The 27,981-nt window shown below is 36.4% G+C and overlaps 2 protein-coding genes across 4 annotated transcripts in view; both read left to right on the top strand.

Annotated features, from left to right (window-relative positions):
* LOC136847642 (uncharacterized) overlaps positions 1 to 2,849 on the top strand; it is a 298,736-nt gene extending 295,887 nt beyond the window's left edge. For all 3 annotated transcript variants that reach the window (XM_067119383.1, XM_067119374.1, XM_067119393.1), the window contains one exon: positions 22 to 2,849. In XM_067119383.1, the coding sequence (XP_066975484.1) occupies positions 22 to 317 (296 nt within the window). In that variant the 3' untranslated portion in view covers positions 318 to 2,849. The remainder of the gene's footprint in view (positions 1 to 21) is intronic.
* A 2,496-nt stretch (positions 2,850 to 5,345) lies between these two features.
* On the top strand, positions 5,346 to 26,324 carry RPA2 (Replication protein A2). Its single transcript, XM_067119347.1, has 7 exons — positions 5,346 to 5,515; positions 8,638 to 8,705; positions 13,836 to 13,922; positions 18,243 to 18,365; positions 18,789 to 18,983; positions 19,410 to 19,660; positions 25,902 to 26,324. Exons 1-7 carry the CDS (start codon positions 5,497 to 5,499, stop codon positions 25,981 to 25,983), a joined length of 825 nt encoding a protein of 274 aa, XP_066975448.1. The 5' UTR covers positions 5,346 to 5,496; the 3' UTR covers positions 25,984 to 26,324.
* The last annotated feature ends 1,657 nt before the right edge of the window (positions 26,325 to 27,981 follow it).

Below are 27,981 nucleotides of genomic sequence, written 5' to 3'. Positions count from 1 at the left end.
TAATATTATTTTATTTTCCAGAACATCTCGTCAAAATCACTGAGCATCTTGGTTACGTCGAGGAGGAACCTATTTTCCAGCCCATCTACACTGGCGTTTCAACCTATCAGACGTACGACCATGGCGGAGCCTACGGAGGGGGGGCGGGCTACGGAGGAGCAGTCAATTCCTACGGCGGGTCTCATGTTGGCGGTTACAAGAAGAGGGCTTCGACTGCTGAAGGGAGGAACATGGCGGACGCCTCAACTGTGAACTTTTTGTCTAGCATCGTCGGCGGCGCTCTGGATAAATACAGCAAAGTCGACGTTGAGGAATAACGGCGATGGGGAGCATCCAGTAGGCTGGCCATCCGGTGGCTAGCTTCATCTTTGTTACTGTTATTGTTGTTGTTGTTTTTGTTTGTTGCTGTTGTCTTTGTTTTGTACGTATCATCTGATGGCTAGCGCCATCTTTATTGTTGTGTTTGTTGTTTGGACATGCCATTTGTTAGCTGTCTCCCTCTTTGTTGTTTGGAACATGTCATTTGTTAGCTATCTCCCTCTATGTTGTTGTGTTTGTTGTTTGGACTTGTCATTCGTTAGCCATCTCTTTGTTGTTGTTTTGTCATATCATTTGATGGCTAACTCCATCGCGGCTGTTGCCTTTGTTTTTGTCGTTGTTGGTCTTCTTCGTTTTCTTCGCTAAGGAACGATCTTACAAAGCCAAAATTTGGACCGAAAATTGCCCTCCTCTCTGAAAGACCTATATCAGCCAAAGTCTATTAATTCGGACATGAATTCAGTTTAAGAAATTTTGCCGTGATGTATAGACATCTGCCGTGAAAGACCTGGCATTTCTTAGATAATGAACTAATAGTAAGAAAATGATCCCTGGTAGAACTAAATGACTCAGAAGCCATATTAAAGTGATATACACCATCTAATTTCCGCAAGAAATTTTAGTGACGCAGGACTAACGTAAGCTTATTATTCATCCCACAAAGGCTTCGGCAGTGAATTCGCCTTTTTACAAAGTGATTAGATATTATAGTAAATAATTTTGGCTATGTTGCTGAATTTTACCTGTTAGAAATTCACCACTTTAGAGTAAAAAACAAAATTACTTTTAATTCATTAGGAAGAGAAGAGAAACCTTAATTACCCCTTTACTGAAATAAAAAGGCATGTTCATTATGACGAACCCTTGAATTCGGGAAGTTTGACATCCGAGACTTGTTGATGATGTTAAAACATATTTTCGATGGAACAGTGACTGACTTGTGACCTTTGCTCAGAACTAGCTGGAATGAACTATATCAAAAGTTCATATTCAACAGACTTGACCGAATTACTGCTTGACTGATGTATATCGTTTAACATAACATGATGTTATTCGATTTGACATAATGACCTTCGTACAAACTTTTGGACTGTTTTTATATTGTAATTTTACTTGAGGTTCTACTACAATATGTATTAAAGAAAACTGGATACAATAGAAAACCTATTACAAAGTTCTGTTTGAGTGGGTGACCATGCTATAATATAAAGCTGTTTATTGTTTATTTACCGTTCGTTAAAATAGACAAGGCGTTTACGTTTTAAGTAAACAAAAGCTGAGATTTTGGCAATGGTAACATATTTCGACCAAGCTTAAGTAATTCCAAATTAGTAATACAAATGCCGGTGTACTGAAAAGTGGATGTTATATGAAAATGTAATGTCAGACGGCCATTCTCCTCTTTTCGTAAATAATATTTTTAAGGGTTCGTAAATACCAATCGTATGTGCTTCTTCTTTTTGTTGTTCAGTTTAGTACGTTTGTTGTTGTTACTGTCTTCGTTTAAAACTTTTATTACGATTTCTTATAATGGTGTTAATGTTACTTGTTGATCTGATTGTCTGTGGTACATTCTTGTAACTCCTATATATGTCGTTGTTGGTTAGATTTGTTACTGTTACTGTTTATGTTATATTTGTTATGATTTCTGAAAATTACCATGTTGACTGTCTATATGTTATTGTCTTTGTGCCATTTCATGTCTTCTAAATGTAACCACATACTCAGTTCCTTAATTGTCAGCGTTACCTGCTACTGTAATCATTTGTGCTGACTATGGCAAATAAATGTCATGTTTGTCAATATGTTTGCCTCTTTGTGATTTATTTGTTTACACGATGTTTGTTTGTCACTTATACATTGTCTTAGATAACTGTGAAAGTTCGAGTGTACGTCTGTTTATTTGTTACTCATGTGTTAATATATGCGTGTTTGTGCGTGCATTTGATGTAAGCCGTTGATTGGCCAAAAAGGGAACTTTCTATGTATGGTTTCCATTGTCATTCATTGCTTAATTCCTTGTAAATATGTCTGTTTGTTCGTGTGTGTGTCAACTTTGCTGACGTTAGTTTAAATGTCGTGTTATTGTGCTTTGTTAAAATGAGAGCGAGACAGCTCCCTTCCCACCTCTTGTTCGTCTCTTTGTGTGTTCGTTTGTACTTTCAAAGATCAGTTGTCTGATGGATATATTGCGGACGTCAGACTGATGGGTGTGTGACCGACTAATCATAGCCCACTCCCGTGTGCATGTGCAACTATCAGACTATTAGTGTATGCTGGTTCGTTGCATACTAGAGTGCACTTGCTTCTGTTGTATAACATACCATTATAATACAGAGGTTAGATATCCTATTTTAGTCTTGTTCACTGTTGTTAATGAATTCTACTGCTCCTGCTGGCGGGATTGTCAGTAGAATCACATTGGTAATGCAGTTATTCTGTTGTAACAGTATTGTTCATAGAATAGTTATTTGTGGTTTATATTTATTTATTTATTGAATATCGTTATCTATAAAAGTTGCGATTAAAAATTTGTTTTACTGACCTCATTAAGGGCATTATGTTTCATTCATTCCGTTTACATCTGCAGAGCTCCCAGTTTTATCTGAGTTTCCAGGATTCTGTGATGTTTCTTCTCGAGAGTTGAATCATTACTCGGTTCTTCTTCCGGAGCCAATCGACCCAGATTACTGTGTTTATTTCTGGTTATCATCCATACCGATAAAAAAAAGGAGGGTTCCTTCATCAGAAATATGACAGAAGTAAATGAACGGATGTTTTTCCTTGTGCCCCAACGCAAGAACCTGATGGTTGTAGCTGTAGCAATGACGTATCCCATCAATCTGATAATAAATGTAAGACTAATACAAGGGCAAATTATGTCTTGCATTCTTGAAAGCTAAACTAAAAAAGAACGCCTTGGGATTACTATAACATTGCAACTGAGGGCTTACAAGTGCTTGAAAGCAACAAAACAAGGAAATAAAGGAGCATGCTTCATTTGCAGCACCGTTCAGTTACTTCAACAATCAAATTATCAAGACCCACAACCATAGTCTACGAAAAAAAAGTCTTTCTTAGACCATGCCCACAACAGCCTTCAACCAACTTCCTTTCAGGAATGGAATACCAAGAGACGTCTGCATATCGGGCAGAGGTTGTTGACTCCATATTATAAATAAGTTTTTGTGTTATGAAGACTTCGTGAATTTTTTGACCGGGAGATCCGTCTGGTGAGCAAAATATCAAGCTCCTCACTTCACTGCAAAAGAGAAATGTGGCACAATTCAGCAATTTCTGATGAAAATTATTTAGCTGAGACCAAATCAAGAATAGTCCAAATGGGGTTATGTTAGTGCTCTGATTAGAATCTTGAAACAAATATATTGATAATAACCATTCTTTTTTTTTTACCTCTGAAGGAAGCTGTCATAGTTTTGCCATACTGACCACATTGTCTCTTGTGTGGAAAGTGTACCGTGGACATTATTTTGCTAACTTTCAAACTAAAAAGAGTCCATATGCTGATCCACTCTTTTCTCTCTACTTTTCTTCATTGTTTCATATGCCCTTAAACATATAAAACAACAACAGCCCAATAATAAAAATGAACACGAAAACCATATGCGATTTCAGTATATTAACGATTTCCGATATCGTAATTTTGCTTGATTTGGTATTTATGTGAGGTAGGGGGTGGGTGTTAATTTTCAGATAATCCGAGGGTTAACATCACTTCTGTGAAAGAAATCATAAGCTGAATTGATTAAAATACACAAATCAACACAAATGGTTACGTGCCGTTAACTGAAAACATGTATATTTTTTGGCCTTAAACTTATGTGATTCAAAAGCGTTATATTCAAATGTGCTTGTCTTAGTAACTCATTTGCTTAGGACACTTTGTAGATGATACATTACTCTCTCTCTCTCTCTCTTGCTTTTACTGTCGCCATCTTTAATTCACAGCTAAGCAGCAAATACATGTAAGCGAGCCTGGTAGAAAAACTTTATAAGTATAAATGACATGTTCGCTAACATAATAGGCTTTTTTACATGTACGGCATTATCATGCAAACCATGTTAACGTCAAGGCAGGCAAACCTTTCAGACATTAAATTAGTTATCTGTTTCCCCGACATCTCTCTTCGTCTTCATTCACGAGTTAGCGACCCCAGGCCCAGCCTGTCTCACTATTGGCCCTTTTACAAGTATGTAGAATGAAGGGATTTTAGTCTGAGGTTCTGGGCGGTATATCACGTCCCTAGAAATGGAGTTTTGTCTTGATCCTCTCTTGATTTTAGCTATGGTAATTCTGTTTGCATTTTATTTAATAGTATAGATGGATCACTCAAAATTTATCCCCCTGTCATTAAAAATTACCTTTGTTTAATTGATTTTATTGATACTTTTAGGCTCCCGGAAAGAGGAGCAGTCGGTGTGTTTTTTTCGTGATTACATAAAATGTGCTTAGAGCACAGTATAAATGTTCAAATAAGAGTTGACATCCCTCATGCGGTTGTGAATTTTTTGTAAATAAACATCTGCGTTGTGGTGTAGGATTTATTATTCTAACAACACTGTAGTACGATTGCAAAATATGTGGAGTATTATGAAATTATGGTTGGTAATAAAAAAACAGCTAATAAACAAGAGACGTTGTGGAACTTCCCGGTTTTATATAATGTTTTCTCTTAACAGAATATATTTATTTATTAACATTGTTTCTTGGCAGAAAGCTAAGATGTTCATAATAGGACTAATATCCGTTTGTAATTAGATTAAAATTCACATAGCTTCTCCTGTACAGAATTGTGGCACCATGTATGGTGGCAATAATGATATTTAGCAACTTTTAAGATTAATAATATTTAGCAACTTTTAAACTCAACAAACTTCATGAGGTAACCCTTATTTTATATTCTGGCTTATAACTTTCTATGGAATTTTGTAGCGAGCACGCATACATTTACGAATATTCGAGTGATATAAATTCAGATTTGGACTTTCATGTAAGGTGGTGTAGAGCTAGGAATCCTGCTAAACTTAGCGCTCGTAGCAATCTAAGAATTCAAGGGTCCGTCAGGTTACCGCCAAAATTTCCCACCCAAACAACAGTGTAGAAATCCAATTCTCTGCTTTTATCTTTCGTTCTTTATCTGGTTTTACCTGTCAAAAATGTGGAACAGCGGAGGTGGTGAGTGTATTTCAATATTTGTAATAAAAATGCATGGCATTTCCTTTTTGAACATGTGAACTATGTTATCTGACACGCTGAGACTTGCAGACTCCCGATAATCTGGTGTCTCGTAACTAGTAAAGTAGCCCAGGCCAAGTATGTTTTAGAATTTGGTGGACATTGACATCAAATTTCAACTTGATACTTGTCATAAGAATTCGATAAATTTTTACTTTAGCCTAATATCACATTCGCCCCCCGTAACTTCCATGTTTAGTACCCAAGCCTACCCTACTAGGCAAGCCTTTTGGGAATGTTAAAACATGTAGGCTTAACGAAATAGGCTAGGGCTACGGTAAATAGCTCGGTAACAATAAATTTCCATAGATTTTAGTGTGATTTTCCTATTATTAAGCATATATGACTAAGGAGACTTAGGTCAAGAGCACAGTATTAAATATCAAATTATGATATTAAAGTAAAATAGGTCCTAGCCTAATACCCAAGTTCAGACAATCAGTCGGACTCGACAGCGATGTTAGGCCAAGGCCAAGCCTATTTTCAGTATCAGAATAGCCTAATCTCCAGAGGCACTAAAACCCTTGTTTCCCACTGGGGTCCATCATAAGCTCATAACTATTCTGACTGAATAGCCTAGGCCTACAAGACATTGCCCTTTATGTGTTGGAGTATTTGTCAAAATGGACTAATGAAGGTCGTTTAAATTTCTTGAGGTAGGCCTACTGGTCTGTCCCCTGTCAGGAAGTTTCTCTCTTCCTCAAAACAGGTGAGGATTCCATGCTTCCTATGTGAGAAAGGGACAGGAACCCTCTTAGCTCTTTTGGCCACCCCCTCGAGGCTGGTCGTGGTCATTTCGGCTGTAACATCCAAAGCAACGTTGTTAATGGTATTTACCATCATTATTTTATGTTTTACATGCATTCCCAAGGGTCTGGTGCTGAACGTGGTTCCATTTTGCATGTAAACGTGCCCATGGCCAAAATGACTTATCCTTGTGGGGAGGGTAGTGCCATCAGTGCACCTCACACAGTGCACTGTAGGCATTACTTAAGGTTCTTTGCAGTGTCCCATCGACCCCAAGCTGCAACCCCTTTTATTCTGTTTACTGTACCTCCATTCATATCCTCTCTTCCATCTTGCTATCCACCCTCTCCAAACACTTGTTTCATAGTGTAACTGCAAGATTTTCCTCCTGTTACACTTTTCAAGCCCTTTTACTCTCAATTTCCCTTTCAGCACTGAATGACCTCATAGGTCCCATTCCTAAATGACTTAAGGCCAAAACAACCCAAACTCCCCCAAGCTAACTCAGATAGAATGGGAGGCAAGGAGACGAAGAGAAGGGGTTGCTGAGTATAGGCAGTCCCCCTCTCCAGCTGCCATGAGTCGAGGGATCCATGTCATGCCATTTGGATATGTGGCAGAGACTGGTTGGAGCCCTGGGTAGTTTGGATTCTTCAGGATGGTTAGCCTATAGACTACCTTTCGATTAATGGTTCCATTCCCAGCCTAACCTCTGGGATCTCCATAAGATAAGCTCTGTCCCCGTTTCTGGTTAGTCCTGGTTATTTGCTATTTTTTTCCATTGTTACTTTTGTGTAGCATTTATTTTTTATACACATATATTGCATACACTATTTATAGGTTGCTTGTGTCTGTGAGATGATACAATTAATAGATCGTGACTAGTTAGTACAGTTTTTTTTAGATTCAAGATTAGGATAGAATTTTGGGGATAGCCTAGCCTTGGGTAGGCTATTCACTATTTTAAAATCACATTTTGGATGTACTGTGCCTGTTAGTGTTATTAGATGAGGGGTTACTTTACCTGGAAAATTGGGTCAATCCATGGACTAGGACCTTCTTAACTGGAGCCATTGGCTGGGCCTTCTTATTCAACCAGGCAGGTCAAACTTAGTCACTTCAGAAAGTTTTGCCATGAAGCTTTGGCTCACAATTGACTGTTCATTGTGATTGATCTGTCATTGTGGCCCTCTATAGTAGGCTGGGCTGTGCACCTCCAAAATGATTGCAGCTATATGTAGTAAATTGACTCTGACCAGTCTGAGTGATCTATCTGGCTGGTTATGTACGAGGTCCTAACAAATCTCCAAGTGGTGAAAAGACCTACAGAATCTGCTGATGGGAGGGCCCCCTTACTCAACTGTTTGTGGTGTCAGGTAGATGGTACAAAAAGTAATTTCACATTAATCATTTGGAATTGAGAGTGGTATCTTTGCCTTTCATTTATTTGCATTTTGCCAGTCTGATGAGCAATATGGATCATGTCCTCCACCATGGCATGTGTTAAAAGTTAAAAACGGAGATGCAAAATCTCCATTTGTGTGCCATCTTGTTGAGATTCTGATGTAGACTAAAGAGTAAAATGTCATATGTTTGCTAATTATGCCCCAGGGTCAACACTTTGATAACTAAATCCCTCAATAGCCTCTCAGGGATCTGCAAGAGATTGTAAACTCTTTGAAGCACTCTACAGGTAGACTCGGTATTTTTCCACTAAACAGGGGTTACCAAACTACTACTCTGCTTTTCTAGACCATGTATCATTCTGTGGGTACTGATACTACTCTGCTTTTCTAGACCATGTATCATTCTGTGGGTACTGACACCTATGCCTTGTTGGTAAATTAGATGTCACTCATTGTATTTTGAGCAATGCTGGTTGCACCAACTGTGATGACACATCACATGACGCCAGTCCAGCTCATGATCCCTTATACAAAAATACTGTTTTGCTGGTTAACTTATTATGTCACCAGAAGCCTCCATGCCTAAATAGCTAAGAGGAAATTGTAAGTTGATGTGGTTATGTAGAATGCATTTTAAAACTGAAATTATTTCTTAATTCAGTTTTAATCAGTTTATAGAAAGGCCCACCTTCCAACCCCACATACCTGGCCAGGATATTGAATTGTAAAATGATGACGTTTTATGAAAAAGTAAATTTTATATTTTAAAAATTTTGTTCAGGGCTCCACTAATTTACGATAAAAGTTGCTGTACATTGTATGTATGTAGGGTCTGTTATAGTTTGAATGATAAGGTGACCAATTTTTTTCCTGTAGCACATTTTATATTTTTTGTTGTCTGTTTTGCAGGTTTTGATGGTGGGTTTATGAGCACCCAGCAAGACTTTGCCTCCCCTGCTGGTCAGTCTGAGAAGAAGGTGAGTCACAAATGCTGTACTTACATGTGCTATCTTTAGTTTTTCTCTAACCTTCCGTATAGCCACAGTTAAGGAGCTCACAGCCAAGGATTTGGGATCATGCTGCTTTCACTGTCAGTCACATGTATTTTTAGCTACCTGGAATGTTTTCCTACCTGTGTATTTCATCAAGTAAATAATGATGCTTTGGAAATACTTGCTACTTTTTATTATTTTTAAATTCATGTGAGACTCAATTGACTTTGTGTCTCGTAGATACATCATGTACATTCTCTTATGCAAGGAATCATATTCTTTAGATTTGCATTTGTTTTTACAAGGATATAAATCTTTGTCTATTCTATAGATATTCCTTCAATTCAAGCTGGTGTAGTTGTTGAAACTTGGTAACAAGGTAGTTAACTGATGGAAGGCAAGTGAGGGGTTGAAGATATCACCCACTCACTCGACTGTTGGCAATAACTTATTCCTGGACTGCAGTGCTTTCTACATGCTAGAGCTAGATTGTGAATATGGTTCTTGTTATCAAAGCAAATGTTTTTTCGTATTTTACTGTATACTTTTTGATAACTTTTTGTTTTATTTTGTTAAAGGTTATTGTATGAGTGATGCTGTCTGTCTCTTGTGTATAAAAGGTAGAACAGCACTGGTTTTTGGGGCAGATTGTGTATGTGTGTGCTTGGTAGGTTTATGTTACCCTTAAACATAGATTTTCATCAAGTTTGTTGTTACTACAGGAGACAGGCATGCACACCTTTCAGATGCATCCAGTGTCTTGGTCTCTTCACAGTGGAAGGAGTACAGGACCCAGAGGAAGGGGGAAAAAAAGGCTATGTTGATATCTTCTGAGGGCAATACACAGTCATTTTCATTTACAGGCCTTCAGTGTTGACCCCCCTGCTATGACCGCTGCTTTTGTTGCTGGAACAGTGTTCGTCTGTTGTCTCCATGCTTGGTGTGAGGAGGGTTCAGTAAAAAGATGGTTACTGAACCGAGACACTTGGGCTTTGGACTGTAAATGGTCCGTTTACTTTTCAGGTGTTTCCACCTATTGTTCGTGCAGTCTGAAGCCTCCTAATAAGATGGAATTGCTGAAAGCTCTTTGGCCTTCACTTGGGTTAACATGGCATCCATCCCTTGTTATCTTCCTGGAGGACTTGGCTACAGCCGGTTAACATGGCATCCATCCCTTGTTATCTTCCTGGAGGACTTGGCTACAGCCGGTTAACATGGCATCCATCCCTTGTTATCTTCCTGGAGGACTTGGCTACAGCCAAGACATCTATGCCTGCTGTCATCTCAGTGGATTATTATTCTTTGGTGCTAGCCTCTCTGAGTGAGTCCCTCTCTTGACAAGACTGTTGTTTTGACATTTATGTTGCTGCGCCAGCAGCTCCTACTGATGCTTCTGTTTCCTCAGGGATGCTTGCCTTGTCATCTTCCATGTTTGGCTTGGGAGAACTGAGAGGCCCATGGTCATAAGAAGTCACTGGGAATGAGTGCAATTCACTCTTCTTCATTCTGCTCTTCGGTATCTAGACGAGTAGAAGCATAGGAAGAAGGACTGGAAGGCAGTTATCTGCGTGATGGCTAGGAAGTCTCCTGATGGACATATCTCTCATACTGTAAATAACAACAATCCCTGTACCTTTTTGTAGAGAAAGGCAACCACAGAGCATATTCAGTATGTCTTGGGACATATTTGTGACCAGTCTCCAAACTATCATAAACATGACTGCACTCCTGAGCTTGGTACCAAACTGGGGCATGCTTGGCTTGGACCCATCTGGGCTATCCACAGTCTAGCGCTATGCAGCGTAGGATAGGTAATTTGAGCTGTTCACTTAGGGTAGTTAGCATAGCTAACCTGGCTTATTTTTCTGGTTCTAGACTTGAAGGTAAAGAAGGTGATCTTGTTCATTCACATTTGACACCTTTGGATTGTGGCTCATTTTCCAGGGCTTGGTCTAGACTCTTGTCAGTGTCCTCCAGGCATAGGCAGGTTTGGGCTGCTATGTCTGTTGCTGCTCTGGGTCATTTTTGTTAACAGTGGATTTTATGGGCCTTAGGGTCTTTTTCCTATGGTCATTGCTGGAGCTTTTGGGAGGTCATAGGTCTTATCTGTGAGCCAAATGACTTGAAGTAACCAGGACTTATTATCAGTACCTGGTGTCCTCTTTTGAGCAAACCTTGGGCTTCACTCCAGTTTTGCCACTGTTTTGACTTCACTGGTCTCTGCTTGAGATGGGTTTTGTAGAAGAGGTAGACTTATATCCAAACCAGGTAATGCTGAGACCTGCCTCCTAGAGGTGGACCTGGCAGTCAGCAGGCTGACAACCTGCCTCAGGAATGTCTTTGTGCAGAAGAGATTTCCCTTATGGCCATCAAATTTAGAGTCATGAAATCTGATGTCTTGGCTTCATTCCAGGTTTCATCATGATTAGACTAATGGCTAAATGCAATGTCTGACCTAACCTTCTCTTGTGAGTCTTCCGAGGAAGATAAGGTGAAGTTCCTTGTGCCCCTCAACCAGGAAATGAAGGATGACATAGCATGGTGGCTGGACAGCAGGAAATTCTTTTTGGGAGTTCTGCCAGCCATTGAACAAATGTTGCATCATTTCTTCAAGATAACTTCCTTGTAAATAAGTGAACTATTCTCTTAAGGAGTTTGTTTCTTCCACACAAGCTGAGGCCAGTCTGTGTCCGCCCCTGCTGGTGAGTTGCCACATGAAGTCTGTTTATAGAGCCTTTTTGTATTATGCTTCTGGAGACTCACCCAACTTGTGTACATTACTTTTCCATCTGCTGTGTATATTCTGCTAATTGCAATTAATGAATGGCAGCATATATGGACTAATGAACCTGATAGTAACATAATAAAACAGATCAAGCAAAATGCTAGAATATGGACTTCTTTATATCAAAAGGAGAGACACGTGGGTATTTTTGTCATCTTAGAATTGTTCACTTATTTGAGTTGTGGAGATTTGATGAATAGCCCTTGTGATATACAGAATGTAGAGTAATACTGACAGTTAAACATTTTATGTGTGAATGTCCAAAATATAATTGACATTGAATATATATAAGTTTTTTAAACAAATCAGTTAAAGAATTTTTATCCTAATCTCTTTAAAATTTCCAAGTATATAACCCAATTATAAAATGTTCAAAAAGCTATAATTTAATTAAGAAAGTCTATACTTGATTATTGATGAAGACAAATCCTTCAAAAAGTTAAGTATACCTTAGTTTAACCAAACCACTGAACTGATTAACAGCTCTCCTAGGGCTGGCCCAAAGGATTAGACTTATTTTGTGTGGCTAAGAACCAATTGGTTACCTAGCAACGGGACCTACAGTTTATTGTGGAATCCAAACCACATTATACTGAGAAATGAATTTCTATCAACAGAAATAAATTCCTCTAATTCTTCATTGGCCGGCTGAATAGTCGAACACGGGCCCTGCAGAATGTTAGCGGAGTACGATATCGACCCGTCCAACGAGGAACAGACAAATCGTTCAGGCTAGCCCAGTTAGAGCTGAATAAATTAAATCAATGGTCTGGTTAAACTGCTTGATATAATCATCATCATCATCACCATCTTAGGTTCACTTCCATTGCAAATCCATTGCCTATGGGAACACTTATTATTCGGGTATTTTGCCAGCTAACCATATTTCCTGGTATATTAGATTTCATTCAGCTATATCTCCCTTCTCTTGAGCCTATCTGCTTTGTGCTCTTACATAAATTGATTCAGGAACTTTGTAATTTTTAAAACCCTTGTCCCCTCCTGTCTTAGATGGAGAATATCACAGATATTGAGTAATCATGGCCGCCTAGACCCAGAGAAATTGGCTAGGAATGTACAATTGAATCTTTTTTTCTTTTTTTGCAACATTTCTGCAGTTAAATATCTTTATGAGTAATGGGTTTGTATTAGCATCTTGATTCTTCAATGAGTCTGTATAACAGTGTTCACAAACCTTTCTTAATAGATAGTAACAAGGTTGTATAGAATGTAAGTGAAATGAGAAAGAGAAGGTAGACAAAAAAAAAAAAAAATTTAAATATTAATGAAATCTTAATTGGTAATCAGGATAAAAGAAATGTAAACTTTGGGATCTGGCCCTTTAGAAGAACATTGTACCTTAAGACTGAGAAAACTTAAACTAGACATTACAGGGCATTTGGCAGTCTGCAGTGTGGATTAAGTGTTGGTTACAAATATCTGAAGGTGTTCTGAGTAGTATTACAACACAACGCTGGTTGCCAAGAAGGCAGGAGGCAAGAGGTCTTTTAAAGAATAACATATGCAAACTAGAGTGTTTCAGAAATCCTGAAGCATGCTGAAAATGGCACACATCCTATCCTTGTAAGTGAGGAAAAGAGGAAAATCCTAGATGTTTACCAAGGTGCGACATAATTTTTTTCCATTATAATATTATTGATTAATCTGTTGGAAAATGGAAACTCCTGACCTAGTTATAACAAAACTAGGCTCAAGATATAGTGAAAATTTTTAAAAATAATTCCATGGGTGGGGTTAGTTTTTTTTTTTTTTTTTTTTTTTTTTTTTTTTTGACGGGTATGGCAGTTGTAGTAGTGACAGGATGTCATGGTCCTCTTGTATATCGAATTTCAGTAATATAGTTTTTTTAAATTGCCATTCAAAATCAAGGTCAAATTCAGCTGAAAAATGACAGTAATATTAACAGTAGCAAAGTAACTCCATGCAAGATGGAGAACTATAAATGTGAAAGATAAACCGTATGTTATGCTGAAGCATAGTTGGAAATGATACTAACACTATGATTAATTTGATCTAGAAAATACTTTGTTTTCCATTATTTTGAGTAAAAAAGAATCTGCCCATTGTTTATAAATATTTTGAGTAAAAAAGAATCTGCCCATTGTTTATAAACTAGTGTGGTGGCCAGCCTATGGGAGTTGAGTAATTGAACTCTTTAAAGTATGTAATGATAATGATAATATGTGATGTATTGCTAGCTAGGCTAATCCAAATTATTACCTCTGACTTGTTTGTAAATTTTATATGTTCAGTTAAGATTATGGCCTTAACTTCTTAATTATAGTTACATATTTGTACTTAATTTTCAGGCAAGGAGATCCCAAAATTTGATTCCTGTCACATTAAAAGCAGTCATGGATTCTACAGATGACACTTTACGAGTTAGTAACACTGAGGTGAGTCTGTGTACAGTATAATGTTATTGCTAAAATGTGAAACATTTAGGTAAGTTATACAGTAATTGCATTGTTATGATGTAACTTTGTAATTCTTTTTAGGATGTGTATCCTTTCAACTTTCAACACTGTTTTCTTGCATGTTAAAACAAATATTGGAAAAGAGATGACTTGTACAAAATGAGAGTGATATTCTTGTCCCTATCTTCTTACCCTCACTGTCCTTTTATCCTAATAATACTTTCAATCCCAAATGCACAGATACAATGTCTGTAGTAATAACAAGACATTATTTCTGTTTTTATTGTAAATCTGTAAATACAGCTTCCTCTAGGCAGCAAAATAGCCTTTCATTAAAGATTACTGTACTTGAATGGTTTATTAAATGATACATGAAATTTATTTCTACATGGAACTTTTGAACAGGTATTCTGACAGCTCCTAAGGTACTCGGTTCAATCAGTTGTAACTAATTTTGTATATTTTTTATGTCATTGTTTCTAAGTTGTGGTTTGATCTTTTAAGGGCCTTAATTAAGTTGTTTGAAATCTTTTGAAGGGAAGTTGTTCTTACAGGAATAAAAACCATGGTTTTTTACAGGATTTAGGATTATTCCTCAGTTTGAGCTTGAATTAATTGTTGAAGCTTAGTAACAAAGTTGTTAACTAATTGTAGGTTAAAACTTTTTTATTTTGTTGTATGTGTAGTGGTTTTCTTGAGGAATGGATGTGCCCAAGAATGAAAAGCAAAAGTTTGAAGGTTAAATCCTTAGCTTATGCTGCTTTACCCACTCCTCGTGGGTCATTAAGTATAATTTTGAGCGTTTTGCCATTCATAGGGCTGTCACCTGACATTTTAATAACACCTGTGCTAAATTTTACCTTTGTGATGAAACCTTTGATGAGTATTTGTTGGGACCTATCATCGCAGCAAATCTTGTACTTTCTAAAGAAAAGATTTGGATCATTCAACTTCATCCTCTTTGTGTTTTGTCCCAGTTGCATCTGGTATACTGGAGACTTGCTTAGCTTTAAATACCACCAGTTGGACCTCTTACTTGGTAAGTGTACTCTCTTGGGTTAATCTTCCATTGCAAACCCATTGCTTATGGAAGCATCCATTATTCAGTGGAGTTTTGCCAACTCCACTTTCTCTTGGGCTGAAATTCTTGCAGTCAGATTTAGGCTACTTGTAATTATTTTATTTGTAATAAACTTTTAACAATCATTGTTACCTTCAGCAGTGTGATGCAGAAGACCTCTATGATGTTTGTGTGCTTAATATTCTGCAAGTCTACACTCATCTCCAGCACCTTGTCTTGTAGGTCTGGGTCGTCAATTCTTCTGGTGCCTGCAAGACCCTATCCAACTCTTACCATATAGTATCTTCCAAGGCATGGGCAAAGTACATGTCCAAGCCATCTCCATCTTCATTTCATCATTATCTCATGTACAGAACTTCTGTAATTTCCATTATGGAATCATTTCTAACTATGCTGCTAGCTGACTTCTAATACTCTTTGTAAAGCTTTATTCTCAAATATGCTAAATCATTTAAGTAAAGTTTCAGTTCACACCATGATTCAAGTCTGTATGGCAATACAGATCATACTATACTTTGGTGGAATCTTTCTTACAAATTTAATTTCAGTCATTTGAGTTCCAATTTATTCTGCCTGCCAGTTGTTAGATATAATCTTTCATGTGTAATTTCAGTTTATTTGATTCCCAAATCTTATTCAGTTTCTCCATTATTATTACTTTTACATTTTTAGTTTTCCAGTAGATTCAGCTGGAAAATCTATACTGGATATCATTGTCCCTAAGCATTTGGAAGATAAACTTCAGTAATCCATTCTTTGTGCATTGTTATCTCCAAGTGCATGATTCATTCTAATAAGAAAGGTTTTTAAATCTTGTGTTTTGTTGATTAAAACAGCATCATATCCTAATTCTGTCAAGTTTCGATTGCTGCACTATTCTAAAAGGTGTGTAAATCTTGTGTTTTGTTGATTAAATCAGCATCATCTGCAAATTTTGTCAGGGTTCTGTTACTTTTATCTAAACCTTCTCTTACATCTCTGACACTTTTTTTTTTTATTATTATTATAAAATATATGAGAAGGGCAAATATCGTAGTTGTAATAGTATTCACTTGTACTACCTAATCATTGACTGAAAATTCACTTGTACTACCTAATCATTGACTGAAAATTCACTTGAGAAGACCCTGGCAACATTAACTAGCATAAATTTTGTTACGAACTTTGTTTGTTTTCTTTGCATATTTATATTTTTTACGTATACGTTTTATTTTTATTATCAGAGATGAACTTTCAAAAATGTCGCCTTACATGTGAAGCAGCGGCATACTCTATCTTGTTTCTTTATTTATTTATCTTAATTATTTATTTATTTATTCACTTTATATATATTTTTATTCATTTATTCATTGTCTAGAATTGAAAAGTACGATTATTATTGCATCTTCTTGTTTAGTTGCCAATCGACTCATCATTCCATTTTCTATTTACAGAAAATATCAACTCCATATTTCTTCATGAATAACTAATTAGTATTACTTGTTTAATTTGCATCCATACCAACAGAAGGCCTTTCCTAATATTGGTCTGGGTGCTGTCAAATCAGTAAAGCATGTTTTCTGTTTTGATAGGAGGAAGCATTGTGGACCAAATAGAGTTGGCTAGGTATATGCAGTAAAATTTTTGTTTACTATATTTCAGTTTGGAACACCAGGCTGTGTTCCATGCAGTTAAGGCTACTGGGTATCATAAAATAAGTTATTGATGTAAAAAATTATTATTGTTTGTGAATCTCCCTAATTTTTTATGTAAATTGGAAGATCATGAAAAGCTATTGGGTTAGAAGTACTGTATTTTATATGTAATGCTTCTAATCAGTTTACTCTTCCATTTGGTAAATTTGTCTATATGAATACAGTAAAAACTTAATCATCCACACTGATACATTTGGTGGGGGCGTGTGAATACATCCAAAGCTCTAATTCTGTATGCTAGTAGATTTTACCATCATTGGTAATTTGGTAAAAAAAAAAATGAATACAAAACAGGACAAATATCAAGGTGTTTGTTGAATACAGTGTTTTTAGTAGATTTTATACATCATGTAAGATTGATTTGGCCACCAAAGATTTTTTTCGTTGTAATTTTAGATTGCTTTTGAATGCCTTTAAATATCCATGTGTTACCAGATTGTTGTTTCTCTAGTATTTTGGACAATGTTGGAACCAAGTCCCTGCATTTATAGTGTACATTTATGTACAGTATTAACAATACTTCTTTTTCTTTGTTAACTTTATCTGATGTCATGAAAACTTTCATTGTCTGACGTGCGCAAATATGCATTTATGGTGGCTGTGAGTCATAGATGAGCTTATTTCCTTTTGTACCCTAGTGGTTGATAAAAGCATGCACTTTAATGGAAGAATATCAGCATGGGCTTATGGTCCTGAAGCATCCCATCACTGATGATGTTGATGTGGAACTGTTGAATAGGCCTGGTTTAGACTTATGGTTATTTGGCCCACAAGGTGCAGGCAGGAGCTCACTTAGGGAGTTAGTGCTGTTAGTAGGTATGACTGGAAGGTGTTTACAGTGCTAATTGCCACTAACAGCACCCTCAATTTAGCCTTTTACTGTACCTCTGTTCCCACTAACTTTCTTCCAACTTGCTATCCAACCATGCTGGGGTGTTTGCTCCTAGCTTCACCTTGAGATCCTTGTTCACTGTTACATTTATTTCCTGAATTTTGTTATCTTGCTGCCCAACCACTACAAGTCCCCCTTGTCACTCCTAAGGAGTTGAATAGCTTCAAGTAACTCAGTTTTCAGCCTTTCAGCTTAAATTTCCTAAGTTATTCTTTCATTCACAGGGCCAGACATTTTATTTTACCTTTCACTCATACAGTTCCTGAGCAAGGTCTGTTCTCTTACTTAATTTGTACTTTTGTTTTATAATTGGCAGCTTCAACAAGTGTCGTGATTACATGTACTGTAGTAAGAAAGATTGAGCAGTCATAAAAGTTTTTTTTTTTTTTTTTTTTTTTTTTTTTGTAAAAGTATATGTACTTTGATGTGTTTGATTACTCAGTGAATGCAAAATTGTTGTAATTTTTACTCATATTTTATTTTCTGTTTTATTCTTTGCTGAATATATACCTATATTCTTGGTAATAATAATGCATAATCTAATTTTCCAATTGTCTTATAAATTGACACTTTCTACAGCTTTTATCATTTTCTCTTAAGGTCTGTGATTTATTTATTTATTTTTTTTACAGGTTCACATGCTGAATGTTGTTGGCTTGATTAAGGCAGTGGATGTTACAAGTACAAAAATAACATATACAGTAGATGACACAACTGCTGTGATGGACGCTGTACAGTGGGTTGAAAGTGATCAAGTAAGTACTGTACAATTTATAGTTTTAAGAATCTAATAAGATTTGTGGATGTTATTTTAGATCTGAAAATTAAGTACAAAAAGCTGTTTAGTAAAAAAAAAAAAAAAATCTTGTTCATAAATGCTAAACATTGTGGTTATAGGGGTCTCCAACTTTAAAAATTAATTTGCTGATCATTCTGAATGGCCCTGCATCAAGAATGATAATTTTACATCAGATTAAGAAGATAATTGAGTCATGTCTTCATATTAATATCTATATAATAAGAAAAGAGAAGGGAAAACGGGTAATTAATAAGATATTAAAATAATTAGATAACAGGAAGATATGTACAAGGTATACAGAGAGAATGAAGTTGATATAGCAAGGTAACATGATATCCAGAGCAAGGTTATATATATATATAATTATCTTCTTTTTCAGGATACGAAAGATTCTTTCTCAAAACCTTTAATAGAAATGACCTACTGCCAGATCTTTGGGTCTGTGCGCACACAAGCTGGGAAGAAATACATTATGATCTTTCGTATCATGCATATAACAGACCCCAATCTCATAACTACACACATGCTCGAAGTCATTCATTCATTTTTAAAACTTCAGCAGATTGAAAGCATGGTAAGGCCTTAGAATTTTATTGATTATTATAAGTAATTTATTTCAATTGTTTCTGCAGTATTGATGAAAGAAAAGTTTTGTAGTTACTGAAATATGTGCGTGAGTGAAAGAGCAATTAAGAATCTTTGCAATGCTCTTCAATTAAGATTGTCATATGACAAATTGTGAAAATGCAAGTTGGTTCTTGTCATAAGGGTTACTTGACATGATAATCAGTGGTAGAAGGAATCCGTTATCGGTTCATAGTAGATTAACTGTTTTTGATGTTACAGCTGTTAATCCAAATCAGCAGATTTCTTTGGGAGGGTTTAAATCCCAGGCATGTTATGATTTGAGTTTTAAATGTATTGGCAAAGGGTAAAGCAGGGTGTTCAGTGAATATATATGATGATTATTGCTGACACTTAACTATTGTTATTCTTTCAGCAAGCAGGTGGAGTGGCAAGTAGCTCAGCGGGCAATACAGGGATGATGGACAACTCTCTGGTTGGCACTACTGGATTTGGTGGGGGTATGAATACTGGGATGGGAAGTGGTGGATTCAGTGGCATGCATGGCTTGAACGCATCTCAGAATATGGTGTTCCAGGTCCTCCGACAGTGTAATGATGAATCTGGAGTTGAGAGAGAAGTTATCTTCCAACAGCTTTCTGGAAAACTTAGCAAGACACAGATCAGGTATGTTATATTGAGTTTTATACCTTGTTTTCTCAAATTATGCAAGTTACTATTATAAAGTATTATTCCTAGATTACTTGAGTAACATATCTAGCCTCATTTTCGACTTAAGGATCTCCTCATAAGTTTCGGGTGCAAATTGAAGTAAGAGGTATCTAACAGAGTTGGAAATCTAGGTGGGAAATGGCCAAGGGGAACAAATGGAAAGTATGTTATTATTATTATTATTATTATTATTATTATTATTATTATTATTATTATTCAAACTTCCAGAGAATATGACATTCATTAGAAAGAAGTAAGAGAAGGTAATGGGAAATACAGAAAGAAAAGATCACTTATTAAAAAAAAGAAAAAATAAGTTAACAAATTAATGAATTTATAAAAATGTGAGTAAATTATTAAATTACAAGAAGAATTGTATTAGGGTGGTAATGTATTGCATCTTTGCTTGAACCTCTGAAGTTCCATTTGCATGACTTCCTCAGGGAGACTGTTCCGCAGTCCAAAGGTGTGAGGAATTAAAGACCCCTGGAACTGAGAAATTTGACAGCAAGGTACATTTACTGCATATTGGTGCTGCTGTTCAGCAAATCTAGTTGCTTTCAGCAGGAAAAGGGGATCAAGAATCCATTGTGAATGTGAAGATCTTATGAAAAAGTGACAAACGAGACCAATCTGTTGCTGATCCAGGTCATAACTGCTATTACTGCAATAGGAAACAGAAACGTACCACCACAAACCACTCTTATCTAAAAGAGGTAAACCTGGCAAAAGCAGACATCCACAACAGAGAATAGTATTCTGGTAAAGGACTTGACAAATGGTCTGAAACAGGTTGCATTGATTTTATCAGTTATAAACATATGAGACTTTCTCCATCATCATAAGCAACCAGAGATTGTGATTGGCGCCCAGTTTTGGATGTTTTGAGACTGAACAACTTTATGCGTCTGTCCCCATTCTTCATGGTTTTTTCCAGCTTGGTGTTAGTGACTTTCCAAAAGAACAGTTGGATGATTCAATGGACATTTTCCTCCTACCAACAGATCCTGAGTCGTGCAAGTTCCTTCATTGTGAATTTGCAGGGAAGGTATTCCTTTGCAAGGTGCTTTGCTTCGGCTTGTGTACAGCTCCTCAGTATTCACAAGAAATTTGTTGTCTATAGGGGGGATAGTATCATCTTTTGGGAGCAAGAATTCTTTTCTCTGAGTCATCTGGCTCAGTCTCTTGTGCTGTATGATTTTCAGTAGACTTCCCTAACTCCTCAATACATTCTTCATCTGGGGATGAGGGTAGACTGTCAGTTTGCAGGTTTTCATTCAGAAGAAGAATGGGCACCTCTTGCATCTGGAAGAATTTTAGCCCTTCAGGAAGCCTCCTGTTTGGTAATGGGTTTCTTTGTTAGCAAATATGGCTGGACTGGGGAATTTGTCTGAATAGTCAGGCACAATTACAGTGTGATCTAGGCATAACAGATTGCAACTTACAGCAAACGTCCATTAAACTTTTAGTAAATCCAGGACCATCATTGTCACCAGGTTCTGTAGGGGGGACACCAAAACAATGAGTTAAGTTTATTCTTAAGCCTACATCGAGATTTTGTTGTTTTTTCCCTCCACCTTGTAACACTAAAAGAGTTATGACAAGTGTTTTGACATTGAATTACAGTACACCAGAGAATAGACAACACTACACCTGGTAAACCTTACAGAGACATTAGAGTGGTGGAAGGACTGTCGAAGTTTCGTCTAGGTTTATCCCTAAGAACTTGAACTCTTGGCTATATGGAAGAGTTTCTGCAATGCAAACACCTGGTCAGAAACTAATTCATAGCAGAAAGACTGCTTCTTTGGGCAAAAATTAACAACATAGTACTGTATTGGTTTTCTAGTTCATTCTGTGGAAGAACGATGATTTTGGTGATTGAGGATTCTGATTGAGGATTCAGGAAGGACAAGTGCTGCTTAAGGAGTGTCAGTACATCCGCGGGTCTGACAGCCACTGGGGAATTGAAGGAACACTTAGATATGGACTTCGAAGCATGCAGATGAACAAGAACAACCAATCAACTAATACTCCTTTGAGGGCCCTCTGGCTTGAGCAGTAGACATGTTTTTTCAAGTTTGGCCCAGTTCAGACAAATATGCCCTTCCCCTTTATCTACTCTAAGGAAGCACTAAACTAGTTTTTGAGTCCAAAAATTGCTCAATAACTCTCATAGAGCCTGAGTAACCTCAGAGGAAATGATTTTGGACTTTATAGCTCTCTGGTAGACCTCTCTTGTATTCTTCTATTAGGAAAAAATTGACTCAAACTACTGAATCCATGCGGTTCCACTATCTTCCACATCCCACACTTAACTGTGTGGAAGTACCCAACTGTCTCCTTCCACATAAGGGGGTTTCAAGGTATCTCGGATTCTATCCTTAATGGACCGGAGAAGCAACTGAGGCCTTTTATCAGAAGCAGCAGTTTGTGTGTTGCTCCAGGTGCCATTCTAGAGGAATTGTCAGTTCCCATACCCTTGTAGACAACAAAGTTTCTCCACTTTCTTAGATATAGTAAGTTTTTCTATGTACTTTCGAGGTTAAAGCACTCTGCTTTCTTCAGTATTGCATCATGTGCAGTTTTATCTTGCTAATGATCAGCACCTCAAGGTATTGAGATTGAAGCCCTTAGAATTCAGTATCAATCTCTCAGGAATTTGATGCAACACTTCTCTGTCTTGTTGTTAAGTTAGAATTTATTTAGATAGGTTAAACCTGGAAGAGGCAAAGTTAACCTTTTGTTCTTAGTTCTTCGTTGGGCGAGTGGGTTCCATTCTCAGCTAGCACTCTGCTGGCCGCGAGTCCGAATCTCCTACCGGCCAGTGAAGAATAAGAGGAATTTATTTTTGGTGATAGAAATTCATTTCTCGCTATAATGTGGTTAGGATTCCACAATAAGCTGTAGGTCCCGTTGCTAGGTAACCAATTGGTTCTTAGCCACGTAAAATAAATCTAATCCTTCAGGCCAGCCCTAGGAGAGCTGTTAATCAGCTCAGTGGTCTGGTTAACTAAGATATACTTTTTATGGTTTTAGGAAACCTAGAACATCTTGGTCAAAGAAGATGATGTTCTCTGTCACGTATTTGATCAGTCTAATACACAAGAAACTAGTTCCATATCTTTGATGTACAGTATTTGATCAGGCTAGTGCATGAGAAACTAGTTCCATACCTTTTACCTTTATTGAAGGTAAACATTCATAATGTAAGAGCAGGTGCAATTTCATTTAGTTTTATGACAATTTGTTACCTGAGGATGTAATTAATGTGGCACAGTAGAAGTGCAGTTTAGTTTATGTCACTCACAACCTTAAGTACTGTACTCAGAATTGCATCTGAAAATGGTAAAGCCCTCAGTCTGCTAGGAGGAGTGTGTGAAGTCTTTTCCTGAACGGAAGAAAGAGCAGTGTTTAGGCTCTTTGTTTTAAATCTCGGATTTTATATTTTGGGGACCATGAGAGTACAAATATTGTACAGGATAGGATTGTATGTTTATATCGTAAAGGAATTTAATTTTAGTTGACTGTCATTTTTGAGGCTTTTGGACCCTGGCACATTTCATGCAGCTTCTGTTTCATTCTGGCTGAGGTTTTCTATGCAAGGCTGCTCTTGGCTGTACACATACAAGAACCTTGCTCCCTGAATGGCGTCCAACTTCTGGCAGCAGTAAGATACGGAAATGATTCCAGATCAGGTAAGAATGTTATGGGTTTTATGGAAGAAACATTTAGCTCAATTGGCTGAGTTGGTTTTGTCCAGCTGCATTTTCCACCATCCTCTTTTCAATGTGGGAATCAGCTATCTTTAACAGTGGGCAAGATTCATACCAAATAATACAAATATTCATAATAAAATTTATGTGGATACTTTGAAATTAGACCCCACTCAGTCTCCTTGCTACTTAGTGGGCTGTCAAAGAGAATTCTGATAAGAGCTAAAACATTCAAAACACACTTGGTGGAGCACACGTGTACTACACTGTCATCTGGGGTCAGCCATTCGATCTTTTGTTTAAGTGTCAACTTGGCTATGGGCACAGAGATGTAAGCTATCTTAACAGTAGGTAAGTATTCAAATAATAGATTTTATTATGAAGAATTATATTATGCAATATCTGTACAGTACTTATACATACACATACGCAGATTGAAAAATAAATGTATGTCACATTACATTACTGTATTAGGTACAATACTGTACTGCATTAAATAATTATCAATGAAAATTCTTTACCAGAGAAAGAGAGAGGGCAGGGGAGGGTGGCAATAGTTAAACAGACACAAAGATGTTTATGGTCTTTTGTATATTGGATGATTTTTATGCATTTTACATGTCTTGCAAGTAAGTAGTTTGAACTACTGTACTGCAATAGGCTATGTTAGGCTAAACTATACAGAATTGTATTGTATGTATTCTTTGAAGCAATTCATTTAAGAGATCGTTTCCGACTTTTTAACGTTGTTGATATAGGGGGTTTGTTAAAGGATATTGTGTGGAACTTCTGGGAAAATTTTTTGTTCAGTGACCTTAGGTTTTGTGAAGAGCATTTTTCGGCCAAAATGATTTTCAAAATACATCTCCTCCTTTGCTTTTTTGGTTTTAAGGGATGAGATTTGAACCACGTATAAAACACATATGGACCTTCGATACAAAGTGAGATAATTTTTTTTTTTTAAATTTTCCAGAAAAAATTACAGAAAAAAATTGCCAAAAATCAGAAACTCAAAATATTAAAATCCCGGCTTTGTTTTTAATCTACCATGTTTCTCCATGTTATATTTCAAATTTCATTTAGATTGGTAATACTATGCATTTTAAAGGCTTATGTTTTGAGAGGTTTTAGTTACATAAAAAAAAGTAAAGGGACTTCAAAGACTGTGTTACAATTTCTATGGTTTTAATTTTTATTTTTGGGTATTAATAAATGCAAAAAGATTATAAATAAGAATATTAATTGATTATTTGTGTGCCTAAGACACATTCTTATAAATTTTAGGTTCCTGGTCCCCCTGTCTGATCTTGCTGCATATTACTCTAGGTATCATAGTTGCCTACACTTTTTTATTAGTGTCTTTCCCTTGCCAAATGGATCCTGGGAATTACTTTACATTCACAATTAGGGATTTGTATTCAAGTAATTCATCAAGTCTTGCTTCACTTATTATGATCATTTTATTTTCAGGATCGATAATATCAGCCTCCAGCTTTCTTTTTCTAAAATATCTTTGCCCTTGCAGTGAGAACAAATAAAAGGCGTTTAGGGTATGTGGTTGGTCTCTGGTCAGCAGAGATTGCTGCCTGCGCCGTTTGATGGAGCGACAGGCTCCATTCCCCTTTGGCACTAATTTCTTGAACTTAACTTTTTCCATGGTTTTTCTTCTAGAGAAGTAACTCTTGGACCTTTTAATAACAGTCATTTATTTCTAGCTTGATGGAATGGTATGACGTGCCCTAAAAGGTGTCGATAAACATTATACATTTCATTTCAAAGAAGTTTTCAGTAATTATATCAAAAACTATACCAGACTAAATCATTTAGTCACTGGTGTTTTATGGGTATATAGTTATTGTTATAACTAGAGAAATACGCAAATTTTAGCATAATATTTCCTGGACATTCTTGAACCCTATACGGCCATAGAATTTTTCAGCAAATCGAATTTTTAAAGATTATTGGTTTTTTTAGGCGATCCTTAACAGATATATCAAACTTGAAATAAATATTTTAAATAGAATGAAAATTACAAAAAAACAGGTAGGATAGGCTAACAATTACTTCACATGGAATTGTTGTACACTAAAATCTAAGTCGGTTCATCTAGGATACTGTGTGTTGGTTATATGCCAGTCTTTTTTAATTAACAGATTTCATTACTTTCGAGAAGGGGGTAACAGATTTTGTTACTTATTGGGAGGGCCAGGCCCCACAGTTGTCCATTGAGGGGCCACTATGTGAATTATATTTTGGTTTTCAAGTTAATTAATGCTTTAAATTGTTGATAAGTATTGTGTACCAGTATAAACATTCTGAGTTATATCTAGTCAGTTTGTTAAGGTTTCTTATGACATTGTATACAGATGCTTTATAGTATATTTTCCCCTTGTAATACATGAAAATATACTCAAAGTTTTGCAGTGACATTTCTGAGCATAGAAATCTGTTTTAATTAAAATTTCATTTTTTCCCCCCAGCCAAGTGTTAGATTTCCTGAGTTCAGAAGGCCACATTTATACTACCATTGATGAAGATCATTTCAAGACAACAGATGGGTAACATGGATTATGGTAAATATATTATAGAAATATATCACCAATAGTACAGTACATATATAGTAGGATCATTATGTGACAGCAGAACATTCAAGGAGTATCTTTATTAAGTTTTTACTAATTATTCAAAACATCAGTTGTACATCTTGTTTAATAGTATTGTATTGTTCAATATGTGCACATGAAAACAATACTGTAATTCTGCATAAAATTGTTAAGCACAGTGAAACCATGATCCAAAATGGGCTCTTGATATTTTGTTTTTAACATTCATGCATACATATATGTACTACTGTATTACTTTATTTCCTCTGTTTTTTCCGTAAATACATTTGTATTTTAATACTGGTCTTTCATTAAGTGTTGTAACCTTGGAGTAGTTATGTGAATTTGAGTAATCATAGAAAATGTTTCAGGTTTGTGTATTTTAGAAAACTGCATTAAAAATTATTTGGCTGTGTATGAAGGAAGAGGAGACAAAATAGTAATCCATATGTTACTTGCTTCTCCATTGCCCACACTATATAATATTTTGCTCTTATATTTAGTGTGAACAAGTATTTGTAACTGTCAGCACAAAATTGCAAAAAATTCAAGTAAAACCACATTGTGTAGATGTGCAGAGTAGAGTAGGTGCTTGAGAGTGTAGAGTATATGGAAAATAATGTTCTAATAACTTCTGCTTAGGCAGGTTAGCTCATTCAGAACTATATGCTTTTTAGTTTAATGAGAATGTCAGATGTGGATTAATTTAATGTTGAGTAGGTAATAGAAGGGGAAAGAGTAATTGTCATGTAACTTTGTTGTAAGTCATGGGAAATATGGTAACTGAATTGCTCTCTTCCCCACAACTCTTGTGATAGAATTGTGCAAACGTGAAGATTAACCCCATGCAAATTGTTGCATTTGTGAGTGTGCCCTACACTTTGCTCTAGACTTTAGTTAAGCTTTTTTGTAAAAACGGAGGCATTAATATAAGTTATGAAAATAAAGAATTCACCTAAAAGTCTTATACGCCATTGCAAATAATACAGGATAAGGTGACAACAAATTACAGTATTGATGCAGGGGAGGGTATAGAACGAGAAATGGAAGTTACGAACAGAATAAGACAAGCATGCACAGGAGTAACACCACTGTTTAACCTGATAACATTTGACCACAAAAAGAATAGAAGAGTAAGGGAAAGGATTTAAAAATGAATTAATAAAATTAGGGACATAATTCTTTACTGCAGATGCTTTGGTGATGACAGCAGAAAGTAAAGGAGATGCATAACATAATGTTCAGCTTTTAATAGAAGCAGGAGGAAAAGTGTAGACAAGAAAAAAGACAAAGGTCTCCAGCTGCAACCTCTTTCATTGGCTTACTGCACTTACGTTCAAATCTTTCTTCCATCTTACTTTCCACCCTTGTCTAACAATTGTTTCATAGTGCAGCTGTGAGGTTTTCCTCCTGTTACACCTTTAAAACCTTTACTCTCGATTTCCCTTTTTGACCTCAAAGCGCTTGTCCTTTGACCTTAACTTTATGTTCCAATTCCAATGGATATATTCCAGTTACAATGGAGAATATATTCAAAGCATACGAAAAGCAAATGTTTGAAAAAGCTCAAAAGACTTACAAACCAAACTGAAAAAATTTATAACTGCAATAAATAGATGTAATAAATTTGACAGAATTAGAAACAGAAGCTTCAGAGGATTGAAAGTGGGGTATACTATAGGTAAATAGGTGCCATAAAATTACAGTTATTTTTACATTAAAGGTACAGACAGGAGCAGCTATTGTGAAGACGAAAGGGGGTAAATAAAAAATCCAGAGAGAAACAACAATAGACATACTCGTGTTGGGGGGGGATGCTGTCTGTGCACTGTACATGGTACACTGTAGGTATTACCGAAAGGTGTACACTTCAGGCATTGCTTAAGGTTCTTTGCAGTGTCCCTATGGCCCCTAGCTGCAATCCTGTTTATTCCTTTTACTGTAACTCGTTCATATT

The sequence above is a fragment of the Macrobrachium rosenbergii genome, chromosome 2, assembly GCF_040412425.1.
Source record: "Macrobrachium rosenbergii isolate ZJJX-2024 chromosome 2, ASM4041242v1, whole genome shotgun sequence".
In the NCBI taxonomy this organism is placed as follows: Eukaryota; Metazoa; Arthropoda; class Malacostraca; order Decapoda; family Palaemonidae; genus Macrobrachium; species Macrobrachium rosenbergii.
This window is presented reverse-complemented; position numbering and strand designations above follow the sequence as displayed.